This window comes from Tetrao urogallus (assembly GCF_951394365.1).
Source record: "Tetrao urogallus genome assembly, chromosome: 17".
NCBI classification, from domain to species: Eukaryota; Metazoa; Chordata; class Aves; order Galliformes; family Phasianidae; genus Tetrao; species Tetrao urogallus.
In genome coordinates this window covers 603,864-625,207 of record NC_136830.1, presented here as the reverse complement: position 1 = coordinate 625,207, position 21,344 = coordinate 603,864, and the positions used below count along the sequence as shown (strand labels likewise).

General features: G+C 44.4%; 1 protein-coding gene across 1 annotated transcript in view; it reads left to right on the top strand.

Annotated features, from left to right (window-relative positions):
• Positions 1–21,344, top strand: part of PPIL2 (peptidylprolyl isomerase like 2) — a gene marked incomplete at both ends in the record, with an annotated part of 55,227 nt that overhangs the window by 332 nt on the left and 33,551 nt on the right. Inside the window, 9 exons of the mRNA XM_079544031.1 lie at positions 93–138; positions 780–842; positions 992–1,043; positions 9,448–9,499; positions 11,672–11,763; positions 12,225–12,314; positions 17,734–17,809; positions 19,109–19,269; positions 20,727–20,802. Of these exons, the coding sequence (XP_079400157.1) occupies positions 93–138; positions 780–842; positions 992–1,043; positions 9,448–9,499; positions 11,672–11,763; positions 12,225–12,314; positions 17,734–17,809; positions 19,109–19,269; positions 20,727–20,802 (708 nt within the window). The remainder of the gene's footprint in view (positions 1–92; positions 139–779; positions 843–991; positions 1,044–9,447; positions 9,500–11,671; positions 11,764–12,224; positions 12,315–17,733; positions 17,810–19,108; positions 19,270–20,726; positions 20,803–21,344) is intronic.

Sequence of the window (21,344 nt, the reverse complement as noted above, 5' to 3'; positions counted from 1 at the left end):
GTCCGTCCGCGTGTCCGTCCGCGCGCGTCCGTGTCGGCACGGGCAGATCCCGGAACTGCACGTTAACGCCGTGTTTTCTCCCTCACGAACAGACCATCCCCGAGCTAATTTCAGGCGGATATCGTTTGATCACTGCAGGTAAGGCGGCACATTATCGTTGTTAAATAACCGACGTTTGGGCCCAATGGTTGCGCTGAGCTCAGGGCCCCCAGGAGCTCCATCGGGCCGCGCCTGCCCTGACGGCACTGCGGTGAGAAACGTGCAGATGAGGACTGAAATGATGACTGCGCCTCCTACATCTGCTGGGACTGCATCCCGTGGCTGAAGGAGTGCACGTGTGATAAAATAGAGCGGTTATTGCCTGCGTGCCCATCTCACACGTCTGTGCCATCAGAACGTGGATCTCTTTTTTCCTGGTCAGAACGTGACTGGGTGGCTATCCAGCAAGCTGAGGCTGCCATTAGATAGATTGAAGGGACAGTTATACTATTGTTTTCTGCTGACTTGACTTCTTGAAGTGCTGATGGCACCTGCTGTGCTTAGGGAGCGTCGCAGCATCTGCCCTGTGGCTGTGGGTGCTCAGCTGCGAAAGCCGTTCAGAAACTTTGTTTTTAATGGAACTTACATAGAAGCAGGCAGTGGGTGTTGGTGACTGCTGTGTTTTCATTGGTGTTGGCCTTTCTTTAGCATGCAGCAATCAGCAAAATGTTGTTAACTTCTGTTGTCATCATGATTTCCAGCTGATTTTGCTAAAAAAAAGTGTCTTTTTTTTTTCCTAGTTTGTCTCTGCAGCCATTTGAATACCCAGTTTGTACACCAGATGGGATGGTCTTTGACATACTGTAAGTTCCTGGCTGTTCTTAGCTTTTCTTGTTTTGCTGTGTAGCCATCCTTTGATCCAAGCAAGTTGGCAGAAATTTATTGTGCCTGTTTAAAATAATAGAGGTTTCTAGTGGTGCTTATCTCATAATTTTCTCCCTTCTATTTTCAGAAGCATTGTTCCTTGGATAAAAAAGTATGGAACCAATCCAATCACAGGAGAAGTAAGTGATGGTTATATTCACTGATATGTTGACTTTCTGTACGTTCAGTTTCCTGTTTAACACGTGGAAAAAAAGTGCTTCAGTTAAAGTAAATGAAGTTGAACGGTAGTGAAAATATGAAATTTTTGGCATCAGGTTTGCTAAAATGAAAGTGCAGGCTTACAAGATGAGCTTTTCTGCTGCCTTGTTATAAGCAAATTCTGGTCCATGCGGGCAGGGTGCTGCCTGGCTCATCTCTTCATCTATGCTGAGACTTGCAAAGACTTTCCCAGCTGAACATTAGTGCGGATGAGTTGTAGTTTAATCTGCAGCATTGCTGGAATTATCTTGACAATATGTCTCAGACAGCTTCTCTGCCATGCTAGTTAACTGACCAGACCTCACACTATGGCCAGTGCTGTAGTGTTGTCCCCCCCCCCCTTTTTCTATGTAAATGGTAACTTTGAAGGGATTGCTTTCTGTGTGAAGCTCTAGAGGACTAGACAGATATGAAGTAATAGATTGTTGAAATCATTTTGTCTTCTGATACGTTAAAAGAGAGTGAGTTCTTTTTGAAGATGTATGTTTTAAGCAGACGTTGTTGCTGGTTTACCGAGATCCTTTCCTTGAGCGAGCGCAGTTACTTTCCTGACCACGAGGCGGCAGCCGTGGCACGGGATTTGGGGCTGGTTTATGGTTCGGCTGTGATTTCCTTTGAAACATCCTGTGTTTGATTAAAGGTGTTCCCAGCCGGCGGATGCAAGGAGACTATAACAGTATTCAGGCAAAGTAATTTAGCTTGGGCTTAGCTTGTGCCCATGGATGAGAAGCCTAGAGATGAGCTTGGTAGGGTGGGTTTATGATGGTGTGGGGCAGAGTGGGGGCCGGCCAGGTGCCACCTCGTGTGCAGAGCCTGGCTGAGCTGCCCTGGCAGCACGTAGTGAGCATCCACTGCTTGTGTCTGAATGCAGGCACTGCTGTTTTCTTAAATCATTTGGGGGGGGAGGGTTGGTAACGTGATGTTTGCCTGAACGTTTACAGCCACTCTCAAAGCCAATGACTTTATACCCTGAAAATAAAATACTGCAGCTAAGCCTGTTATTTTATAGCTTTGGAAAAGTCATTCTCCGGTACGTTTTTTAAACATTTGTAGCTACTTGTTCTCCCAAGTGTTGGCAGCTGGTGTTACTGAACTTTATTGTGAGGGCATAAAAAAGTATTTTCAGTCTCAGTCAATCTTGTGAAGATGCGCTGCCGGTCTTGGGGTGGCAGAGGCTTTTGAGCAGGTGAAGGAGGAGGCTGCCATTACCACCAATTCTGTCAGTCCCTGTTTGAAAATCAACACTTCTCACCGCGCTCAGAAAGCCTTTGGCTGTCTAACCACGGGAAATCCTGCCCAAAAGGATGTGGAAAGTGGAGCAAAGTTGAAACTTCCTTAATCTGGAAGTGTTTCTACCATGTACATGTTTTGAAAGCACAGATACAGAGGCAGATAGCGCTGGTTATTGTTTCTTCGCTTCAGAAATGAACAGTGAGGAAGAGGGCTTGAGAATCTGTTCTTGTTTTACAGTCTTACGAATAGAGAAGCCGCACTGTATTGGAGAATAAGAAATATGTCAGCCTGGATTGAAGGGTGCGGTGTTAAAGCACAGCTGAAATTCCCACCTGGCTCTGCAGTTCAGCGCTGTGTGCCAGTATCTCCTTGCAGAGCCCGCTGCTGGGACGGCTGTGTGTTTGTGGGCAGGGTGCTGAGCACGACGCCTTGTGGGCAGGCATTGGGCGCTGCTGGCGGGGCTGGGAGGCACTGCGGCCTGAGCTGAGCATGTGTGAGTTCAGGTTTCACATGACCCCTATGGGCTGAATCAGTGTTGTTGTGGCTTTAAGCTCTGGCTCGCATGGTAGATGTGGTTATTTACTGTAGGTTGTGGTTTTAGCCGTGTTATTCCAGGTGTGTTTCTAGTTAATGAGCAGCAGATGATGGATATCTGTGCAGAGGATCTGTGGTCTGCAGGTGACCTTTTGCTGGTGTGGCTCCTGGAGCTGTCAGGGAAACATTGCTGCTGTTGGCAGAGTTCTGTATGCTGCGTTTCCAGAGCACAGCTCCACCTGCCCGCAGCATCGTGGTCTGAGGGCTGTGATGGCTGTTAGAGCGTGGTGTACTGCAGCACCACTCAGATCTGCCTTCAGCTGCCTTCAGCTCTTCTGTTCTTGAAAAGGTTTTTCCCATAACAGAGTGGTGCCCCTTCTGGATATTTTGGTTCTTTGGACAACTCTGGGAAGAAAGTACTGCGTGGTGCTAGAGAGCAGGCTGCCCCTAAGGCAGGATTCCATGGTCAGTGCTGAACTGAGAGGGAGATTATCTGGCTGGGTGAGATATTTGTCACGACTCAGCAAACTTCAGGTGAATGGTGTGTGGCCCTTCCATACATTTGGTTGGTTTTTTTCCTCTCAGAGTCTGAGCACAGCTCCTGAGATCAAAGTAGTGTCCTACATTGCCTTACAGGGGATTTGGAAATGAGTGGTTGTTGGAGCAGTGACTCCTGGTCTCGTTTGGTTGTAGTGCAACGGATACAAAAAGGGGAATTGTAGCTTTTTAGCTCTTCAGATGCAAAATTCAAAGTCTGTTTCTTAGTTTTTCTGATGCATCTCAGTCGTATCCCCACTGCATGGGTGCAAACACCAGTTGCCTTCTTTTTTTCTTTTTTTTTTCAATTTACATAAACTTTCCTCATTTTTTTCACATATGTTTGAAATGAAGAAAAGAAGCATTTTTTTCATTTATCTGTAAAAGTTTCCGTCTGGAGTGGGAATACAGCTTAGTGAGTACCAGCTTATTAAGGAGCAGAGAACAAAGCTTACAGCAGTAAAACCAAGGAGGCTTTGTTGCAGTGATTCAGACGCTGTCATGTTGTGGAGCTCAGGGTGCAACCATCAGCAGTGTAATCCTGGAGGGCTGTCTGAGGTCTCCTGCTTCCTGGCATCTGCTCTGCAGGCAGCATGCTCTGCCTTGACCTGCTGCTTGCTTTCCTGCTGGTGAGGGATTCCTTTTGATGGCTTTTCATCTGAGAGGTCTTCTGTCGCTTCTGGGTCTGACCAGCTAACTCTGGTTTTTATTTATGCCAGAACTCCGCTTTTCCCTCTTTGTGTTTACAGTTGTGTACCCAGGGCAGTGGAATGTAATGCTTCCTTGATGTTGCCTTGCTGAGACTTGCCCTTTCCTGTCAGGTGTTCTTGCACTTAAGTTCTCTGTACTTCATATGGTTGCAGTCATCTTCTGCACCTCTTCAGTTATAATTTATCTTCTTTGAACGTGGATAATCGTAATCACACAGAGTGACTGCCGCTGAAGCGATGGGAGTGCTGTCTGGTGTCTTCCTGAAATTCGCATGGTAACACTTTGATTTATTACTGATGTTGGTTTAAGACAGAAAATGTCTCCTGAGCTTGTGCTGAGATGTCAGGGTACTGTCAGAATGTGAGGATCTTCACTTTCTCACTGGGTTTCAGAGGCCCATTGATATCCGTGAGTAGGAGCAGCTGCCCCACGCAGCTCTGCCAGGGCGCCCTGAGTGCAGCTGCTGTGCTGTGGAGAGCTGTGCTGTGCTGTGCAGTGCAGTGCTGTCCTGTGCTGTGCAGAGCTGTGCAGAGCTGTGCAGAGCTGTGCAGTGCAGTGCTGTCCTGTGCTGTGCAGAGCTGTGCAGTGCTGTTCTGTTCTGTGCAGTGCAGTGCTGTTCTGTGCTGTGCAGTGCAGTGCTGTTCTGTGCTGTGCAGAGCTGTGCCGCCTTGGCTGCAGGGATCATCAGCTGTTAGTCAGCAGTTTGAATGAGCTCGCATTTTGACTTGTGACCGTGAATTTTCAAGGCCTTGGGATAGAAGCACATCTTGGTGTGATTCCTGCCCAGAGGAGCAGTTGGGAATTGGTGTGTTGTAACTGGAAATGTCATACAAAACAGGAGGGCCCAGGGTGGCACTGAGGCTGATAACCAGAAAAAGGACTGCTTTTTTTGCCGCGTTTTCCAAAACTTTCTCCTTTCTTATTGGTAAACGTAGGGGTAGTTGGTCATTCCTCTTCCAAAACCATAGCTGTGCTTTGCAGTAGTGCCTGCAGCATCACTAATGGCTGGCCTTATCCATCTTGAAAGGTGAGTTTATTTTTCAGATCCTTGCATCCCTGGATCTCTGGACTGATAGGCTTCTGAGCGCATGAAGATTGAGGGTTTAGTCTTACATATGGAACTGCATGTCTTTTTCTCATGGTAATTCATGTTAATGTGCTCTTTGGTACAGCAACACTATTGCTATCTGCAAGCTGTGCGTGTTAGCAAGCATACCTTTATGATTGTGTGGACAAGGTTTTGGGGACCACATGGTGTCAGTTTAATTAAGATTTAAATGTGGAAATACAAAAGAGGTGGGTAATAAAACATTCTGGAACCTTTTGTGCCATTTTCATACCAGTTCAGTAGGGGGCTGGAAGCCACACACACTCAGTAGTTGTTCATATAACACATCTCATGTTGATGCTGTTGAACTGAACGTAGAAACCATAGCTTGAATCAGGAGGCCGTTCTGCCTTTTTTTTGGCCTCTCGTCCTTGTTTTCCCATGAAACACTGACTTGCATGACTGAAACATATCTTATTAAACTAGCCCTGCTCTTTCCCATTGCATTCCCATGCTGTGTAGACTTGCTGAGGATTTCCAATGCCTTTTGTTATCATTAAATTAATTTACAGCATCTAAAATAAGCGACAGTATACATGGAGTTATTCAAATGATATTCTAGCATTCAAATAACATTGTAGTATTTCTTGAAGAATAATAGCATGAAAAATGGTGTGAGGGCTTCTTGAAATTGGAATGAATAACAAGTGTAGACTCCAAAGAATTTAGTGCAAAATTCATCTGCCAGTGTTAAGTTAGATTTGGTGCTTGGTGGGCAATGCTGTAGTTGAGTATTACAGTTGGGTTTGGCTCTCTCCTGTATTTGGGGTAACTCTGCTTGTTTGGGCGGGATGAGAACCCTCTCCTGTGCAGATTTACAGGAGTCAGCTCTCGCTGCGTCGCCAGCTGCCCTCGTGTGGTTGGAGAGTCCGATGTGTCCGTTGGCTTTGTGTCGCAGTCTGTATCCAACGGGTCACAGCCTCATTAACAAAATGAACGTGCTGCCTCAGGATTCAGGGAGTGTAACTGAAGCACAAGGATTGTAGGCCGTGTCTTCACGAGAGACGCGGCGATGACAAAGGATGATTCGGTTTGAAACAGCCGCCGTGCTCCGTCTGCACGCTGCTGCTGCGCCTCGTTAACCTGCGCGCCTAACGACCTCTGCGTGGCCACCAACAAAGGCAGCGCCCTTTGGGGTCAGCGACAGACGGGGTGCTGGGGCTCCTGGTGGCTGAAAGTCGCCTGCAAGAGGAGGCAGCGAGGAGAGAATCGCCTGCCTTTGCTGGGGGCTGCTTTGGGCCCTTCCTTGCTGTGGAGCATCTGGTACCACTTGCCATTAAGCACGCCTGCTCTCCCCTGTTCTTGCTTCAGATGCTTTTAGCCATGGATATACAGCTTTGGTCCCTGCTTAGGGGGAGAGATGTGTGCTTGTGGCTTTTCATCTTCATTATGAATTTTAGAATTTCAATTAGATCAAGTGGTTTTTGTTAACATTGCTTTTTCCTTTCCTCACTGGAAGTTGACTGAAACTGGGTGATAAGTGTGTGGGGGGAGCTCAGGTCAGAAACAGTTTTGAACTTGAGCTGTACGTTCAATATTTGAGCTCCTTTGTGTTTTATTGCTAGTAAGAAATTCATGGCAATGAGCACTTTAACTCATGTGAGGGCTCACTCACTGCTCTGTCTCTGGAAGCCTGGTGCCTGCTTGTGGCATACTGGACATTGTCATGGCAACAAACTGACGGTGCTTAGAAAGCTTTGCCTTTTTTTGATAGAGAATAAGTAATAGCAGATTCACCCACGTGCGAGATAACCATGTTTTCAAATGAAATGAAGAACGTGGGTTGGGGCAGAGGGCATAAAATATGCCCTCTTTGTATCATGTTCTTTCATGGTATGCTGTGTAACATGTTTCATAGACATATCTCTGTTTCTGTGCAGATCAGCATGGGTTTTCCATGCCAGCCCTGCTGGAAGCACAGTGTGCAGGCTGTGCTCTGCTCCGGGCACACCGCCTGCAGCTGTGTGACGCCACAGTTGGGTCCCAGCACCGAGCGGCCTTTGTAGGCCAGGCAGGGCCGTCCTTTGTAGCAGATCAGAGCCTGGCTTTGCCATCCTGGCCCTCCAGAGATTTCCTTTGACAAACGCCTAACTCCCCCTCCTGTCGTTCCACGCGTTAGATGTGCCCATCGGCTTCTCTCTGTGTCTCTGGGCTGGACTTCCTGCATTTCCCACGCGTTTCCTCGTGGGCAGCTCTCAGCCCGCTTTGCGCAGCAGGTGGCACAGCAGGAGCCCCCCGAGATGTGGGGCTGCTGGGAGGCAGGGCTGGCACAGCGCAGCCATCGCCCTCGTGTCTGCGCAGCACCTCCTCACACAGAGCTCTCGACTGGGAGCGGCTCCGGGCAGAACGTGTGCCTCACATCTTACACGAACATCGCTGCTGTGTTGTTTCTTAATTCACTGCTGACTTGTACGGGCTGGTCTTGGTGAGGAGCAGATGCCAGCACGAACAGCTGAGGCACCACGAGTAACTGCTGCTGAGAATGAACCTTTTGTATAGTATGGAAAGATGTGACCCAAAATACCATGCAGTTCCCCTGGGTATCTAGTAAGCGCTTGCTGCACTTCTGACAGACTTCATACTTTGGCAGGTGAAACAGAGCATTACAGCTTTTGCTGCCTTTAAGATCTGTTCAGGAGTTCAGTCTCTCTTTTCTACTAAATTTCTGTCAACCTATAAACCTGAATCTTCAACCACGTTATGCTGCTTCTTAGGAAACTGTTTTCATTTTTGTTTAACGATGATCTGATCCATTGAGCAGGGGAGATAATGTAAAGGCCTTTCTTTAAATGATCGGTGTTTCCAGAGGTATTTCTGAAGAAGTTTTTTGGTAACATAATTCCTGGGCTGCCCCGCAGCAGATGGATGCTGCTTTGTTATGAAGTTGTTTAAGTTCATATGTTCCTTGTGGTGGCTCTGCTGTTCCCCTACTGCTTCTCTGACAGTTTTGTTCTAGGTGACAGTTTTGTTCTAGTAAAAAGATCAATGAGTAAATAAATAAGGTTTTGCATTCAGTTAGTCATTTCGGACTTGCTGTTGCCTTTGCCCTTTCTTTGTAACCTAGCAGCATGCAGACGATGCTTTCGTTTTGTTGGTGGTGTGTTTTAAGAAAAACAGAGTCACCCAACCTGGCTTCTCTCTTCCTTCCTCCGTCTGGTTTCTATTAGCTCTTAACTGCACTTCTGGCTGATACATTGGAGAGATGGTTACCTTTCTGGCAGCCCATTACCAAAGATTAAGATTACCAGTGGATAAAACTGCTTGGAGAAGTGCCTTCCTGCAAGCAGACGAGCCCAGCTGCCATGGTGTGTGCTGCCTGAACCAGAAGTAGAAATTCTCACTGCCAGGGTTTCTCTGGTGTGGTTATCGCCGTTTGCTATCAGGACTGAACTGGCAGAGCCAGCCCCACAGCTGGCAGATCTCTGCTGAAGTCTGTTTATAAAAGCTGGCTGCGTTATGAAAATCTCCCTGAGCTGCTCAGGTGCCTGCTTTGGGAGAGCTGATTGTTTCTTCAGAAAGGCCCTGTGCTTTGTGTGCTTTTAACAGTCCATTTGGCAGCAAAACCGTTTCTGATAGCTGATACAATCAGAGGGCTTTTTTCCCACTGAGGTGCTGGCTCAGAGTGCAGGCTGGCAGGGCCAGCTCTGGATGGGGTGCTGCCCTGCTGGGTGCTGCCCTGCTGGGTGCTGCCCTGCTGGGTGCTGCCCTGCTGGGTGCTGCCCTGCTGGGGGCACATCGCCCCTGAAAGGGTGAGGCCAAGGAAAATTACAGTTATCTTAGGACAGGCAGTGAACCCGATTGCCAAAGTAACACACTGCTGTGTGACCCTCTTCAGAGGTCCCTTCCAAACCATTGCTTCTGATGAGCAGCAGCACTGGTTGCCTCTGCTTCTCGTGTCCCTGGTCGGTTGGTGCTAGGGCAGGGCCGTGTCACCTCTCTGGCCCGCTGGCTTTGCCCAGCCCTGTGCTGTGTCAGACTACAGTGCCATAAATAAATTGGCCGTGTCCCCGTTCCCATGCGCTGTGAGCCTTGTTCTTGCAGCTGTAACCTGCATTCCCAGGGGTTTTTTTGATCCACACAACTTGCAACATAGTGTTAATATATGATGCTCTATTAAAATACTGACACTGATGTTACCGTTTCTGTTATTTCATGTTTAGATTCTGTTGTCATTAATTTTCCTCGTGCTTCATTTCCTTTAGAAACTAGATGCCAAATCCCTTATAAAGCTGAATTTTGCTAAGAACAGTGAAGGTAAGTACACTAACTTTCTGTTCTTGTTGGCTTGCTTCTTTCTTAATGAATGCTTTAATAAATCCCAGTTTGTCTCACTCATGGTGAGGTGACATAGCTTGTGTTCTGTCTTGGTTTAATGGTTTTTTTAGAAGAATAACTGCTTGCTGTAATCAGTGTGTTCCTTTAAGGCCCCATTTCTGTTATTCTCTATTCAGGGGAGCTGTGAATTATTCAGCAATTCCTTTGTAATACAGCTACCCCTGGAGTAAGGGAACTTCTACTTTAAGGAAATTTTCAGAAATGGCTCTTTCTGTATTTTCTCTTTTTCTTTTTCCCAACTTACATATGCCATTATTTGCGGTTCTCTTGGTTTTGAGCAACTTTTTGTTTACAAAAAGAATTGGTTTCAAATGAACATGAGGGATTTTGTCACTAGAGGCACATGAGAAAGCAGCCTCCAGCTTTATTTCTGCAGGATTAAAGGTCTAAAATCTGCCATCAGAGTGAGGATTCTTGGAACAAAGCAGAAAAGTGGAGATGAATTTCTCTTTTGCAAGACAGATAATGACCTCTTCGAAAGGAGACTGGCAAAGATTAGGTGGGAATAAAATTCTGGAGTGTCTGTTTCCTTATCCTACAAGGGTCCATAGATCACAAGGTCTGTTCCCTGCCTGATGGATTTCCTCTGTGTTTTGTGTTCCCTCTGTCCCAAGAGCAGGGAGTTAAAAATGATCAGTAGTAACTGTAGCCAAGGTTCTTGAAAGACATTGTGAAACTTTCTTGAAAGACATTGTGTACTTTGCTTGAAGAAGTGCAGTTCATAATGCTGGGGTGGAATGACAGCAGCCATGCACTCCTAAAGTTCTTTCCCATACAAAGGTGAATGCTGTATCATTAACAAATTGAGGGAAAAAGCAGTGAAATAGGGAGACTAAAATGTTATGTTTCTTGTCCCTCAGTTAAACCTTTATTTAAATCTTTACATGTAGAATCCTTGCTATGTCTTCAGGTATAGCAGTCCCTTCCACTTCATGATCCCTCCTTAGTGGAGTTCCTTCTTTCAGTGCCACCTCAGGCTCTGTGCTTTTGCTAGGATTGGCATCGTGGTGGTTTGCTCTTTTTGCACGCAGCTAGAGCAAGGCCTCCCATTTCATTGGTGTGTTTGTGCACCCATCAGCTGGGCCGCACCTCGCTGCCTCTGCTAGAAAGTCCTTTTTGAACTTTCTCCTCAGTATATCTTTCATTTTCAACCTAGTGACATCAACAGAAATAGTCCTCAGCTGCTGCTTGCTTCTCCACGTTGGAGATCAGTGCCTCCTCTGGCCGATCCGTTAATCGGCGAATACTCTGCAGGTGCTTCCCTTCCTGTCCCTGCAGGTGCTGTGAGCAATCTCTGTTCCGGCCTCCCTGCTGGTTTTGATTTTCAGATGGTAATTAGGACAAAAAGAACCAAACAGACCCAACCTATTTCAGAATCTCACCCAAATGCTCAGGTCTAGCAGAATAATCAAGTATTAACAGCCTCCTCTATTTGCTTCTGTGCAGCTCATCCCGACGTTTTCTTCTCCCTCACACGCTGGCTTCCATCAGTGTGCTTGTTATTGACATGCTTAATATTTATGCTGCCCCTCCGGGAAATTCACAGCTTGGTGAGAGCAGAAGCTGCGTTCCTTATCGAACAACGTGCTCAGATTTAATGGCATTCTGCTTGCCACATTTGAATGCAAAACACTCTCCTCTCTGAGAAGCCCAGCAGTTGCTATGAGCTTTCACTGGGTGTGAGCTCAACTTTATTTCTGGGAACGGCACCAGAAGTTCTGGGTGTGTTAAGGTAGAGGCCCATGCCCTCAGCAGAGCTTTAATTGCAACAATAGCAGTTATAATGTGATACTTCATTGATACCATGCATGTTGGACAAAGTTGTGTTGGGAGACTGAGGGTCCTTAGAAAAGTAGATTGCAAAACCGCACTTCCATTGCCTGGTTTATAATTCTCTGAGGTGTCACTTTTCACTTTTTTTTTTTTCCTCTTTGGTGCTGAAGAATCAAAGCAGTTAAAACACCGTTACGTACGCTGAATTTACAATTCGTATTAGAAAGAAATGTGAATATCCTTCACAGAAGTAACAGAAATTAGCTATTTCCAATGAGTTGTAAGGGCTCCATGCTAAATGCACACTCTTTGCCTCAGGTAAATACCACTGTCCGGTGCTGTTTACTGTATTCACCAATAACTCCCATATTGTGGCCATCAAGACAACGGGAAATGTGTTTGCCTATGAGGTATGTTGTGTCTTGCATTTTGTTGTTTTACACTTCAGAAAGGTAGGTAGGCATTGTTGTGTTTTACGGCCGAGGAAATGAAGATCAAGGAGATGGACTGGCTTCACAAGCTGCTGTCTGACCTGTGCTAACAGCAGGTAGATGTCAGCTCTGTGTCTTCTACCATCTGTAAAATACTTCTAGAAAATTCAGAGATTTTATTTTTTGTGGTACTTCTGTGATGAATTTGGTCAAAATTTATTATTATTTTTAAAGACACAGGAAAAACCTGATGACTTTTGTAGGGATTAAATGGCTTTTCATCTTCAAGCATACAATGAAAACATTTCAGCTGCCAGTTGAGAATGAAGTGCAAAATTATTTTATCACCTGCACTTTTTGAGTGGTATCGTGTATTTACTTATAATGTTTACGCATTAGAATTTATTTTTTAACACCTGTATCTTTCACCTGGCTGTTAGGCAGTGGAGCAGCTGAACATAAAACCAAAGTGCTACAAGGATCTCTTGACAGATGAGCCCTTCACCCGGCAAGACATTGTGACACTGCAGGTAAGCGTATGTCTTGTAATACAGGTGGTGTTATTGTTTTTTTCTCAGAAAGTGAAACATTATGTATATCCTTATTTGTGCTGTGTCACTAAATGTATAGAGAAGCTTTATAAGTAAAATGTTTTTAACCCAAAGAATGCAAAGGACATACTGCATGACAGCTTGCAGCCATACCTACATTTTTCTTATTCTACTCAAATGCCACCCAAAGCCAACCTGATTAGCTGGTGGCAGAGCACAGCCTGAAATGGTATGGACCTGGCTGTTCCAAGTATTGCTGTGTGTTTGGTGTAAGATCCTGTTGTGATTTTCTTCATGTGAATTGTTAAAAGACAAACCGGTGTCTCCTCCCTAAATTCTCTTGCTGTCAGCACTGTGTGCAGTTTGTTGGCTTTGCCCTGCCAAGCTCTGCCACCTGTGGCTTTGGTTCTTGGCCAGAGTTTGTGACTGCAATCTGTTGTGCTTTAGCTCCAGAGCTCTGTCCCAAATCCTGCTTCTCTTCAAACAAACAAACAAAATCTTTAAATTCCTTGAAATTTATAGTGTTTTCTTTTCCCATTGCCTCCTGTTAGCTGAGTGCTGTGGTGTCTGACGGTACTGGGATTGGAATGAGTGGGTAACACTGACCCAACTGTTTGTCCAAAAGATAAATATAAAGAAAGTTGCTATAAAAGCATCCTTTGCTTTGCAAACAACAGCTGAATAGGACTGTCTGTAATAGCTCTGTTTATTAATAGAAAATGATGTTTCCAGAGTCTGACTCTGTCTCAGGAAGCAGGTGAGGTACCTGTGCTAGGGAGTGCAATAGGTGGTGGGTGAAAATCTGAGTAATGTACGATCACGGATTATGCCGTCACATTTTTCCTTATTGATATGGAAAGGGCAAAGCTACAGCTGCTAGGGATGTTCTGCTAGCAGAGCAGCGTGTGACCTCAGAGTTGACCTCTGTCTCCTAATGCATGTAATTATAAACAAAAAATTGCTCTTTTCAGGAGAGAGATAATTGCAAAAAATTCTTTTTGTTCCGTTCTCAGTGCTAACCGCTGTTCAAACAGCAATCACAGCCCTTCCCTGCTGCCTTTTTTGGTGAGCACCACCTCATTTTTAGTGACAGTTATTTGTGTCCTTTTGCTTTTTAGTGTACTTTTTAAAAATGACAACTTATTTTGGATCTGGAACTAAAAAAAGCCCAAAGCAACAACAGCACTTCTTCAATGGTTAATAGCACTGTCTGGGTCTCTGTCATGCTTCTCATTGTGAGCAAGGCTGCGGTGCTTCCTGCACTGACACGGGCAGAACTGCCCTGCTCCCTGCTGAAATGCTGAGGTCCTGGGGCAGCTTTTCACCAACCTGTGCAATATTTTCCAGCCACTCAGGGCAGGATGTCAAGTATAAAACCATGTCCTTGTGTGTGAGATAATTACCAAACATGGCATTGACATAAACTTTGATGTGGTTATTCAGGGAAAAGATGGCACCTGTTCTGGTTTTGTATCTTGCTGACGATGTCAGGACACGTGGTGCTTGAACCCCTTCCTGTACTCTGTCAGTCATAGCATTACTGTTTATTTTAGACTGCAGCTCTTTACCTCCAAGCTGTATTTGCCTTTTCTTAGTGGTGTGATCTTGCCACAAACTGCACTCAAATTTCCATTTTTCTACAGTGCAGGTGTTATTGTTTCCTCAAGTTCTCTCTTCAGTATCAGTATTTCTGATATTTTTTTTTCTCTCAACTGTTCAGGTCTGTATCTCTTTCATGTGGGGTATTGCTATTTTTTGTGTCAGTTTTACAGTTTCTGTACAACCTAAGCAGCCCTGGTCAAGATGTAGTTCTTGATGAGCTGTTAAACACCATCGGCGTTTGTGGCAGGAAGCAGAACTAACCAACTAACTTGGAGGCAGCTGAGCTGCACACTGTTCACTGATACTCCCTCATCTCTTTTCTCCTTTGCTCTTGGTGTAGCAGAAGGGCAGAGCAGCCTTTCTCTCAGTTATGGCTGAGGGCTCTTTGAGGGCAGATCCTGCATGAATGCACTAGCGGAGTGGCTGAGAGGATTGTGGCACAGCAGACTGTCCTGTGCAAACTGCGTGTTCTCAACTTAGTGGATAGGAGGGCAAGTATGGCCCCATCTGGAGAGGGAAGCTAGTGCTGTCGTTCTGCCATCATTCTCCAGTCCACACACAGCCCTCGAGTTGACCCATCCACCCATCCAATGCTTCTTGTGGCCATTGAGAGGCTGCCAGTGTGGGGTGAATGCCCTTATCCATAAATACGATTTTCAGAACTTAAATGACGCCTGGGAATTGTTTGGAAAGCATTTGTACCGTTTCATTAAAACATGTTGAAAGCTCCCATGAAGTTTAACGTGCTTGGAATTGTGCTTTGTCAAGGAAGGTAATGTGGGTTCTGGGCTTCTAAATTTTGTCATTTGAAGGTAATGTTCCTGGAGATAACCAGGTAAATGTTGTGCGCAGCTGAACTGTCAGAGGGGCACTGGGTGTCTGAGCAGTCGGCATCGTGGGGCAGTGCTGCTTCAGCAGTGCTTCGGAAGGCCATGTGGATGGTGCTTCACACTGATGGGCTTTAAGCTGTTTCCCTAAGCAGGTGAAGCAGAAAAAGGGTAGGATTCAAAAGAAAGAGGAATAAAACTTGAGATTTGTTGTTTTCAGAGCTCAGCTTTCAGGAAAACATCAAATGAGCATTATAGTTGGCAACCCTTTTTTAGCCTGCATCTGTGTTAGTAAAGTGCTGAACTTCAGTTCACAGTTCATAGCCTCAATAAGAGACCCAGAGACTGCTGCCGTGGCAGTTGGAGTACATACTTCTAAACACACTGGGATGTAAGCAGGCCGATCTCCTTGTCTCGGTTCAGCTCAGCTCTGGTCTCTGTGCAGCGCTCAGTTCCTGGTTTTGGAGTAGACATGGATTTTCTGCCTCACAGTGCATGGTGAGACTCCTGATGAGTGGAGTCCCAAAAGAAAACACTACACATCAAACCTTTCATCAGGGCAGCCCAGCCGAACGTAGTGCAGAACACAGCGTGGGGCCCTCGTTCCATGCTGGGGAGTGGGGCTGTGCTGGCTGTCACAGCTGTGGGTGCACTCCAGCAGCCCTGGTACTGCAGTGGGTGAGCTGTCTGTGGGTTAATGCCCCAGCCAGTGCTGTGCATGGAGGCAGAGAACAAACAGTTTTGTGGAGTTGCTCTGTGCCAGCAATTAGGCTAGTTAAGCTGGTGAACATCTGAATGAATTGTGGCTGCAGAACAGTTTGAGCTAATCTGAGTCATGCTACCCTGAGCACAATGCACTGGGTTTCTTAAGGCAGCAATAATTACAGTGTGCTGCTGGTTGCTTTTGAACAATGTACAAATCAGTAAATCTAGGAGCTTTATTTAGAAGAACGCAGTGAAGCTATCTGCTTCGTCTTCCCTGCTGTCTCCTGACCTCTCCCCCCTCCCATCTGTACCTCGTGAGAAGTCTGTTTTGGATTCAGTCTTGCCCTTCAGCTTTGCCACCAATGGCAGAAATGTGGATTGCTATAAATCCATTTGTCTGCATTAATATTAGTATGCAGATTATTTTCCTCCTTTCCTGGAAAGGGTAAGCTGTCTTCCTTACCTCATTCCTCATGGTGGCACATTGATATGCAAGGCAGTGATTCCTGTCAGGAAAAGCTGCAGCTTGTGATAAGTGAAGAATGTCTGGGAGGGAGCAGGCAAGCTGTGTCTTCTGGAAGCATGCTGAGCCCTTTGTCTGGGTTTTCTCCATGTATCGCACTGACTGTTGAAGTGCAAGGCTGGAATTATCTCTGTATACACATGGAAATAAATGCATGTGAGGGTGATCACATTTTTACTCACACAAAGCAAAAAATATACGTGAGCGCAGGAGTCAGAGGATACAAGAATGGATAAAGAACCATAGAATCATAGAATCGTTAGAGCTGGGAAGGGAGCTGTAAAGGCTGCCTGCTCCAAACCCCTGCAGCACACCGGGACCCCGCAGCCCATCGGCGCTCACAGCCCCACCGCTGAGTTCAGCTGAGTGCTGCGATGGGCACCAAAGGGCAGCCCTGGCTTCTGTTCCTCACGAGGTTCATTTAAGGACGATCAGCTTCTAATGCAATATGTTAAAGATAAGATATGTATTTTTTTGTCTGTCCATTTCAGATGAAAATCTGTCAGAGTTGGTATAGCAGGGCGGGCAGCAGGCAGTAGAAAATGACTGTGTGACTGCTGAAGGGAGCACAAGAAAGCCAGGAGGGCATCGTTAGGGTGCAGACTGGCATAGCTTGATTTTATAAATGGAAGGCATAGCTGGATTATTTAGCAAGGGATGGAGCTACCAACTCTGTTTGTGTTAACCATTACATTTAGCAAAAATGGAATTGTCAGAATTTCTTAACAACAGAGCCGGATTGAGAGGTTCTGTTAAATTTATTTGGAATAATGCTGTTTGTGTCAGTGCTATGGGTCTGTGCTTAGCAAGTTGCAGTGTTGTTCTGAACGTACAACTGTAGTATATTAAGGTATTATGGATTTTAAATTATCTTCTGAAAGATGGAATTTCCAGAAATTCCTGGACTGTCCTGGGCTGATGCTTTGACTTTCTTTGTTGTAGAGGAGCTTGAAGAGAAAACCCTAAGATGGCTGTAGGAGGGAGGCTAAGAACTGTTTAGTAACAGTATAGGGTACCCCAGATTACTGGGGGCATTCCTGGTCCTTCTCTCTAAGAGAAGGTCAGAGTCGTGCTGACACTTGACAAGGGATGGTATAAAGACTTACAATTATGACTGTTTATTTTTGCTTTGTTTCTTGAGTGGTCTTTGAACAGTTTTCACAAGGCCACTTCACATTGCCCTTTTTAGTATCTTATATGTATGTTTGAAGTCATTCTGTAAGCACAGATTTCACTATGAAAACCAGCACAGTTCTGACTGCAGAAACTTGCTTTGAAGTTTATTTGTGTTTCTGAAACACATTACAAAGGTTCACAGAACACAAGTAAATCAACCACAGTGTTACAAATGGGGGAGAGAGCTGATGTGATGTGCTTAGGTGTTAAACAAAACCATGGGATAAGTGGATGGGGCTGCAGCTGCTCAACTTCTCCCTTGTATAACATAGGCTCTGCTTAGGTCTGTTAGCAACTTCTGTAGGCAAAATGTGTGTGCTACTACGTTGGGGACTGAATTCCAGGCTCCCCAAGGAGCCTACTAAGCAGGCTGATTGTTACCTATTGGGTTGGATTAATGTAAGAAATTGTGTATTTTTTTTCAATCAATCTGATCTGGGGAGTGTGATATTTATTCTCTTTTCATGTTAGTTTGTTGCAGGGGTGTCTGCCCTTCCGGCTGATCTGTTGCATGAAATGGGTGCCTGTGGAGCTCTCTGATATTTTTCTTAATCTTTATTTTCAGGATCCAACAAACCTGGATAAATTCAATGTCTCTAACTTCTTTCATGTTAAGAACAACATAAAAGTGGTTGATCCAGGTAAGGCTGAATTGAAGGTAGGCTGAGAAAACAGCAGCCCGAATTTGGAACTGGCCCTTTCACATCAAAAATGTTGATAAATTTTGAAACAAAGGTGTGGTTTGTATGGAAATCGTGAACTGTCTCTGAGTGCTGTGCAGACACTGAAAGTTCTCCATGTCCTTTAAGAGAATGTGGAGAGAGAGAATTGAAAAGAGGAGGAAAAATAATTTGCCAGTAGCCTCGTACCAGAGCTAAGAGCAGCAGACCTACGTCCTGTCACAGGTTGCTCCCACCTGCGGTGTGCTGGGCACTTTCATGCATGGAGCTGCACTGACGGTGTGCTGTTCATCCTTCTGTCGGGATGGCAGTAGATACCTTCCGAACTGAGATTGATTTGTTTTTCTAAAATACTCCTAAAATTATTTCATTAAAAAATAAAATATCCTTTTTTGTTCTTTGTGGATATTACAGCTGAGGAATTTGCTTTGCAAATTTATTTATTTATTTATTTATTATTTTGTGATTCCTTGGTAGGTAAATGCTTACTGATACATCTGCTAATATCACATAACTGGAGGGAAAAGTCTCTCCTGTGTCCGTGGGGTTTCCACTAGAACTGTTTCTGCTGAGGTCTGTTTGCTGATTCTGAGCACGGTGTGTTTTTCTGAGTCTTAACTGTGCTCAGCTCCTTAAGGCTAACTCTTCAAGCAAGCATCTTTCTCTATTACCTACTTATTTTTAGAGGGTAATATCTGAAGGATGGAATATTTAATTTGCAGCGAATAGAAGGCGTGCCAACATGAATAAAACTTGCTTTAAAAAAAAAAGAAATTCTCCAGTCTACTCCATCAGCTTCCTCCTCCTGGTGTCACAGTAAAGATCTGATCTTGGGAGTTCTGCATTGCAGACCTGGTCATTCAGCGGCCAAGGGGCAGGGTTTGATGTTGTACCCAGCAGGCCGTTGTCTTTATCGTTCTGTAGAAGTAACTTGATGAGACCTGCGTGAACTTGGATCATTTCTAGTGGTTTCAAAGAGATTTCTGCAGCGATTGATTTCACGTTGATTTTTCTTATACACAGTCATATCAGCATTAATTGTGTCATATTTCAGGTTACCTTGTCTTTAGTGTTACGCATTGCTACTTGTTATTGCTTCTGCAGGAATAGATGTAGTCACTGGACTTTTTTAAAGAAGTAGAAATATCTGGAACGTATTGGTGTAACAAGGAATGTAGTAAGCTGAATGACAACAACAGTTTTTCTTTTAATTTGGAATGTATTTTAATTTAATTTGGAATTTAACTTTGTCTTATCTAGATGAAGAAAAAGCAAAATTGGATCCATCTTATTACTTGAAAAATACAAATACAGAGACCCGAGAGACTTTGCTGGAGCTTTATAAGGAATTCAAAGGTGATGAGATTCTAGCAGCCACTATGAAGGCTCCTGAAAAGAAGAAAGTGGATAAGCTGAATGCTGTAAGTTGATACAATTTGTACTTTGGCACCAGTATAGTTCTTGAAGAAAGAATATTGCAGGATAAACAGATACCATCACTTGTGTTTTCAGTTACATGGAAGTTTATCATAGTTGAGAATATGAAAATCATACTGATATTCCATAGGAATACATTGTGCGTGTCAGTGAATTTCTTTGTTGACTCATTATGAATGAACCTAAACACTTTAGAAATAGAGCAAGGAGGAGGAATCTTTCTTATGTGGTCATGACATATGTGCTGGGAAAATCCTTTTTTCCCAGTTTGCAATCTCCTGCTTTGAATTTGTTTATCATTGCTTCCTGCAGTTACTGGCAGAAGGAACACACCTTAAGGGCAGTACAAGTGAGTCATTTCTGGTGTGGGCAAATACATAAATCAACTTTAGTTGCTTCCCCATTTTTTCCACTGTAATGCAGGATTTTCTGTGGAATATTTAAAGGAAGTTCTTCCAGGTGCATGTTGCTGTGTGTTCATGGTTATCCAAAGGAACGTTCATCTGCATGTAGATTTCCTCCAGCCAGGCAGAGTATTTTTCTTTCCTTTTATAATTCTGGGATGTCTGTGTCTTCATGCTTTGACTATACTTAGACAAAAAAGAGTAGTAATGCAGCATATGGCCTTTTATGAGGAGGCTTGGAGGTAGCTTCTTAATGAGTATATATGATGTATCATATGTGTCCCATTTTTAGAGTGTCATAGCATTATAGAAAAGTTAAAGATTTAGAGAAGAAAAAAAGATGTAAGAGATAATGATGAACTCTGTTTGGAGAGTCAGATCATCATGTAAATGAGCTAATTATGAGCATGCATAGTAGGCAGCATAACCTGATGGACAGAGCATTGTTCTATATTCTCTCAGCGTTGCCCCAGCATCACTGGAAGTACCTCTTTGTTTCTTAGTCTTTCTAATTTACTCTAACATCCATGTGTGATGCTCACGTTTCCTTTCACGTTTAAGAGTTATGAAGCTTAAATCAGAGCCATGGGACAGGAAGGGCCAATGGATGTGAGGGGTTGGTTTGTCTCTGTGGTTCACTGGATTTTCCTTCCACTCAGCAGTGTTGCAGAATTTTACAGATGTCTTGCCAGCAGTACTCCTTTCATACCTCCACCTGTGGACAAACAAGTAAATTCTGGCAATGAAATCTTTGGGTAATACTGTAATAAATTACTGTGGAAGGAATAAACCCCTTCAGCTCAGTGCCTGGGCAGCCTTAACTGGAGGAGAAATGTTATAGGGAACAGATGGAGAAATACCACTGCATCACGTATGTGTCCCTTTCTATAAGAGCTAGAGCAGGAAGTCTGTCTTCAGAAGTATGATGTAAATGCTATTTGTGTGTTTGTACTGCTTGTACAGTATGCAGAACTTAAATGGCGTTTAAAATAGATAAATTCTAAGATCTGATGTCTTTTCCCTTGCTTTTTCTTCAGGCTCATTATTCTACTGGAGCAGTAAGTGCCTCCTTCACCTCCACTGCGATGGTACCTGAAACTACCCATGAAGCAGGTACCAGAACTCTGTCCTTACGAGCTGTTTGCTTACCTTGCAGCTTTAAGGTGTGCTCCTTTGGACATGCACTTCCACTGGGATAAGGAATGCGTTGCTAAGTGTTCAGTGATGATGCCTTGCAAATGTATCCCTCAAGCAGATATATATGTATTTCCAGTGATCTCATTCTGGAAATAATGGAGCAATTATGAATTAATCTCTGAATGGCAGTTACTGACATCATTAATTTCAGTTTGATGTGTTTTTATGCCTGGGACCCACAAAATGGGGTATCTGCTTACGTAAGTTAGCTGTGAAGTGCAATCTGTCCTCGTATTGCAAGAAAATCTTTACCACCCTTTTGGTCTAACCTGTTTGGTTAGATTAACAGCAATTTTTTTGATGATGACTTGTGATTTACTGCTTTTCAAAGTTATACTCTATCCAAAAGTACATTTCAATAATATGAAGATTTTCATTTTCTAGCCTCAGTATAAATTTGTAGGCCTTACTAAATGTGAACATTGATTAAATAGCTGAGCAGTTAGTGTGTCTGTGTG